General features: G+C 41.3%; 1 protein-coding gene across 1 annotated transcript in view; it reads left to right on the top strand.

Annotated features, from left to right (window-relative positions):
• Positions 1-3,885, top strand: part of NSF (N-ethylmaleimide sensitive factor, vesicle fusing ATPase) — a 161,809-nt gene extending 157,924 nt beyond the window's left edge. The window contains 3 exon segments of the mRNA XM_017519298.1: positions 1,733-1,788; positions 2,213-2,231; positions 2,233-3,885. Coding sequence (XP_017374787.1) covers positions 1,733-1,788; positions 2,213-2,231; positions 2,233-2,274 — 117 coding nt within the window. The 3' untranslated portion in view covers positions 2,275-3,885.
• Positions 3,886-6,142: the final 2,257 nt, after the last annotated feature.

Below are 6,142 nucleotides of genomic sequence, written 5' to 3'. Positions count from 1 at the left end.
TCAGTTGTTCGTTTGGACTAAAATTTATAGCAAATAAGTTTCAGTATACTTTTTTTCAATAAGTGCACAGAAGAAGAAACTATGTGGGTTTTTTCCCCAACTCTCATCCCTTTCCCTTCCTTTGATGCCTGCAGGTCAGTGATCAAGTTAATGCTTCTTATGCATGTGGGATAGAGAGTGAGAGTGGAGCACTCAGGCCTAATCTTCAGCAACTGACATTTCATAGGCCTCTGAGTTTGAACCCCTTCATGTCAAATGGATTTCGTGCAGCTGAGTGAATTCTCTTTAGATCTGCCTTAGAGAGGCTGAGCCTAAGTGAAGAGGCATGTAGTTTTGCAGAATATAAGTCATGTTACCTCTCTGTTCACTACACGCGATTCTGTTAAAACTTGCACAGTGCCGAGGATCTGCTCTGACTGGATGTCACCTGAGGGAATAAAGTCATTTATCTAGATTACTTTTTTCCTCCTTTTCTCCTGCCTTTTAATTCCATAGCTACAGGCAAGTCAGGCAGTCATTGCTCACACATATTAAATATATTTAATGGGCAAAGAACGGCAAGTACCGACTACAGCTGAGCTCCAGCCAGTTCCTTTTTTTTTTTTTTTTAAGAACTTGACAATTGATTCATATGTAATTCTATTCCCAAAAAGGAAAAATGTTTCTTTTGTTAGCTATTCACACTTTTTCTTAGTCCTTTGTAGTCTGACCACTTAACTTTGATACATTTGAAACTTCAGTTCAGTGTTTTTCTAGGACAGAAGAAATCTTAAAAAAAAAAAAAAAAAAAATTATGTTTGGAGGGGGAGTCCAATTGCACATCTACCCACAGCTGCACTGAGCGTTTGAAAGTAATTCCTGGAGGGCAGGGAGTTCCCTCTTGGGAAACAGACTCCTGCTCTGAAACATATTTTAAAAGTTAGGTGTGTTTCTTACAATAAAAATTCATCTTCAGGAATTAAATATGTTTTTAATGATTGTTTTCTAGATAACTTCATATCTCCTGTAGGCCTATGAGAATAAAGTATATTTAACAAGTTAGTATAAATATGAATAGAAAATGAAAACTAGTCAAGATAATTAATAATAACCACCTGAACCAAGCACCAAGTTCCGCCATCTTTTCTTAGACTCATGACATGTTTGCAAGTTACAGGAGACCCAGATTAATCTAGAGATTCTATCAGGAATCGGCAGTACTCTTCATTTTTTTAGTTTCAGCACAACTTTGTTATTACAAAGAAGAAACTATATGATAGATACTGAGGCTAAGAAAAGCTGTATTATTGATTATCCAGAGTTAATAAACTGTTTTTTAGTTGTTGAGTCAACCTCAATTTGGTGTCTTCCACTTTGCTGTGACTTTAGTAGACTTTTATACCTTCAACAGATGAATTGGGTATCATTTGAACCCTGATGAATGACCCTGTCCAGTCTCACAGCGATGCCTCACAGGGGCCAGCAAAGGGCACCGCTGGCACTAGTGCCTATGATGGCCAACGGGCTTGGTCTTTTGGAACCCAGTGTACGTGGTTCTGGAAAACCCCATTCACTTCTCTTAAATGATGTGATCTGCTTTGTGGTGTGTCAGAATGCTGGTCAAGGAGCAGGTAACTCATTCGGTGACCTAGCAGAACATTGAAGAGGTGTGAAACCGAGCATTGCCTTGGCATGAAGTGCACAGTTGTTAGAGGTACCATTAACCCGTCTTCATTTCTTCTGATGTATTTAGATGGATCCTGAATACCGTGTGAGAAAATTCTTGGCCCTCTTAAGAGAAGAAGGAACGTAAGTACACAGAACACTTAATGACCATCAGCCAAACTTACCATCCTGTTAAAGCCCTGTGCCTATTCTAAGAGTTGCTTTCCTAGATAAGTTTGTTTCTATTTATTTGAATTCTTCGCTGTGTTGTAGGTCCGAGAGACCAAGCAAGGAAGTTGGTTGTACTGTGGGTTTGCTCTCCCTGTCCTGCTTCGCAAAACTTCCTTGTCACAGTGCAGGAAAAACTTAATGGTACATATTTATTGGAACGTGGTTTTACATGCATGGAGCTGTGACCATTTTCTTTTGTGAAGTGCTCAGCTAATAGCAAATGCATAGTGGAAAATGTAGGAAAACCATTAAGAAGCTTTTAGCGACTTTTTTTTTTAGATGAATAGTTTTTTACAGACCCTCATCTGGTTTTTTGTGTTTGGTATTTCTTTTGCAGTAGCCCCCTTGATTTTGATTGAAAATGAACTATTTGAAACACACAGTGACCAAGGGAAGTGACCAAGGTGAAGATGACCCGGGATCTTCACTGTCTTCCTCAAGATACCGGACTAAGTGGAACGTTCTCTACCTTCAACACAGGCTCGCTCTGCATGATTAGTGCAATAAAACTCCCTTCTTTATGCTTACTGAGATAGCTTAGTGTCTTGTGGAAGGTGTAAACTTGGTTTAGAATGCTGTGCTTACCTTTCCATGAAGGCTAAAGTGATCCCTCTTGCTCAGTCCCTCTTTGTAGGAACCATCCAGTACTTGTGGACACTACATGTTTCAGGCTCTCTCCTAGCACCATCATGCCCTGCAAACTCGCAATCAGTCTATTGAATGTTGCATGACAACAGTTGGCTAATTAGAAGGCAGACTTTCCACATGCAGACCTGGCTCAGCAAATAGAGGTGTGGGCCAGAGATCCTCTGACAGTTGTCCTGAGCTAACACTAGAGCTCACTGGGTATTTGGTTAAAGGTCTCCCACAAGACTGGTTATTCTCTTTGCCTGAAGAAACAGGGCATTGCATCTCTCAAATCCTGTTCTCAATCATTGTCAGAGATGTTTTCAAGCTGCAGTCAGATCTTTCTCAGTAGAATGTCAGTTGACTACGGTGATGGCTGTGACTTCCCCTTAGTATAACTAATTTGCTCTGTGGTAAGAGATATGCTAATTATTACCACTTAGTAGATGTTGTTAAAAACGTGAAAGATTAGGTATGGAAAAAGCGTACACCCCTAAACAGAAAGGAGTTATTAAAGTAATTTATAAACCCCTTGGCACTAATTAGTGTCCAACTCCAAGTGGGTCACTTCCTTAGCATAATAGTGATGCTTATTAGTATCACTGCTTTTTTCCTTAGCTTAATGACTTACTTAGAATTTATCCTTTATTTAAAATGATCTGTACTATTTGGTATCTAAATAAAACACTATTCTCCAGAAAAATCAACCATTTTCTAGCCCTCTCCCCTCCATCTTTTATTGTCCATTCCAATACATTGAGCACATTTCCTTTACCCTCCACACACTTCTTCCAAAAGGAAGCACCCATTGAGTCCTTTTGAGAGTGATTTGTCTTTTAACTAACTGACTTAGCAGGGATTTAATTAGGTCATCATATTTGATGATGAGACTTATGGAGCGTGCCTCTCTCCCCATTGCTGCTTAAAATGCAAGGACAGGTGATCAGAAGCCATCCTAAAGTGCTTACACCACATGCCACCATGAGGCTTGTGGCCACAGTGGCACTTGGGTGTCGCTCCTCTGTCATTTGTCCCCATTTAAGAAAGCAAATCATCTCCAGATCTTGCTGTTTGTACACTTTTGGTGGAGACCTGTATGGCATTTCTTCTTTGTTTTGGGTTTTCTTCTCTAGCTTATTTTGTGGCTTTTAAAAAGTGGATTGTATTGTGAGAGTCTGCGATTCCTGGTGGCCAGTATCCTGGATTCCACTAAGATTTGCCTCTTTCCTCCTCATGAAAGCAGCACACATTGTGTTAACTTCTGTCTCTTGTTAAATGAGCTTAATGTCTTTGTGTTTTGTCCAAAATGATATTGGAAAATATAAATATAATATTGTTTAATGCAAATGAAGGAATGCAATAAAGAGTAAATATACTTGAAAATGTTCTGTAGACCAGTATTTCATACAGAAGGACATGGACAGCTGATAGGAATGGAGGAAGAAGGAGGGGCTCAGGAAAGAAACCTCTCCTTGCTTTGTTACAAGTAGCGTAATGTGAGGGATGATTTTTATTTTAAAATCTCTTAATTATTTAAAAAGTATAGTTATTTAAAAACAGATCATTAGAATATCAGAAAAAGTTAGTATACAAGCATCTTTATGCTTTATACTTATTTATTTTATTTTTTAAAATGCTGGGTGCAGTGGCTTATGCCTGTAATCCCAGCACTTTAGAAGGCCAAGGCAGGTAGATCACTTGAGGTCAGGAGTTCAAGACCAGCCTGGCCAACATGGTGAAACCCCATCTTTACTAAAAATGCAAAAAACAGGCAGGTGTGGTGGCACATGCCTGTAGTCCCAACTACTCAGGGGGCTGAGGCAGGAGAATCACTTGAACCTGGGAGGCAGAGGTTGCAGTGAGCCAAGATCATGTCACTTGCACTCCAGCCTGGGCAAGAGAGGGAGACTGTCTCAGAAAAAAAGAAAAAAAAAAAAAAAAACCCTGAGGTACCTAAGCCACAACAAGGCTAGTAACAAACCAGAAAGGAGAGTTGTTGCTCAATTAGAACAATTGCTTCCTGTGAAATATACAAACGAAGGAACTTAAAGGCTCTCAGTGAGATTGTTTCACATGGTTCATTTTTGTATCCTCCATAGTTTTTTACATTTTCCTGAGCTATCAGATCTCTTAGCCTCCTAAACCTTGATCCTTAGCATTGGCTCAGGTTAGGACAGGAAGCAGCCCAGAAAATCCACAAGGCCCTGTGGGGAAGAGGCCAGCTTCAAGAACTTCCACAACGGGAGCTCCTGGGAGGAGGACCCTGAGGCCGACCTGGTCCCTGCATAGCCTTGAGAAGGCGGGTTCTTGAAGCTGCCCAAATATTCTTCAAAGCCAGTGCTGTACAGCAGAGTGTATGAGATTACAGCACGGCCTGTGAAGAAGCAAAGGAGCCTCCAGCTAGCTGCTGCCTTAGGTTTCTTCATCTATGAGTGAATGCTTAACTGGCTATTTTTTTGTCAGAATATGTTTTTGGGATCAAAACCTCAAAAGAGGAGGTTATTTTATCCTTTCTAAATCTGTACATCTTCACTGGGATACTTTTTTTTTCAATGTCACACAGAAAAATTGCATAATTGTGGTTAAGGTCTAAAATATGTTTTTATTTTAAGGCTGTCTTTTCATATCCTAAAAATTACAGCATCCCCTTTAAAAGTTTCAGCAACAAGTCACAAAATCATGGAGTAGATTGAATTGTGTACAAATAATCAAATCCTGATCAACAGGCTTGTTGCAACAGTGAGTCAGCTATAAACAACCACCCAGCCAAACACAGAATGTGAAAGCAGGATTTCATTTTCTTTGCCTGACAACTTGGTCCATAGCATCCTTAGTGACTGGGGACTGGGCACGGTGGCTCACACCTGTAATCCCAGCGCTCTGGGAGGCTGAGGTGGGCAGATCACCTGAGGTCAGGAGTTTGACACCAGCCTGACCAACATGGTGAAACCCCGTCTTTACTAAAAATACAAAATTAGCTGGGCATGGTGGCCATATGCCTGTGATCCCAGCTACTCGGGAGACTGTGGCAGGAGAATCGCTTGAACCTGGGAGGCAGATGGTGTGGTGAACTGAGACCACGCCACTGCACACCAGCCTGGGCAACAACAACAAAACCCTGTCTCAAAAAATAAAGAAGTGACTGGGAAAGGGTGTGTATGAGAGTTCAAGACAGCATGTAAATTGCAGAATTTATTGCAAAATGATCTAGAGTTTCTCATCAGCTGGCAAGCCGTACTGAGACTGAGTCCTGGAGATGAGCCCATGAGGGTGTGTGCTGGACGGGCACGGTGGCATTAAGACACGGGAGATAGCGCCTGTGATCGGCAAGCATCCCAAGTGGGTGAGGACAAAATATCCAAGAAGGAATCACGTTTGAAATGTTCCCAGTATACAGTCTCCACATAACTCCTGTCTCACTATTGTGGGAGTGTAAGATTAATGGTAAGACATTTTTGCCTCGTAGAAAGGTCTCTGTTAAGCTAGGAGAAACAGTGGCAGTATAGCAGCAATGCTTAGCTGCACTGACTTCACTTGAGTGTGCAGACCAGCCACACACCCGAGAGCATGCCCGTATGCCCAGGGCCGCCACGGGAGACGGCGTTAGATAACACCAAGAATCATCTCGCCATTATGTTTC

The sequence above is a fragment of the Cebus imitator genome, unplaced genomic scaffold, assembly GCF_001604975.1.
Source record: "Cebus imitator isolate Cc_AM_T3 unplaced genomic scaffold, Cebus_imitator-1.0 Scaffold735, whole genome shotgun sequence".
NCBI lineage: Eukaryota > Metazoa > Chordata > Mammalia > Primates > Cebidae > Cebus > Cebus imitator.
Note: the sequence above shows the minus strand (reverse complement) of the source record. Positions and strands in the feature narration are given on the sequence as shown.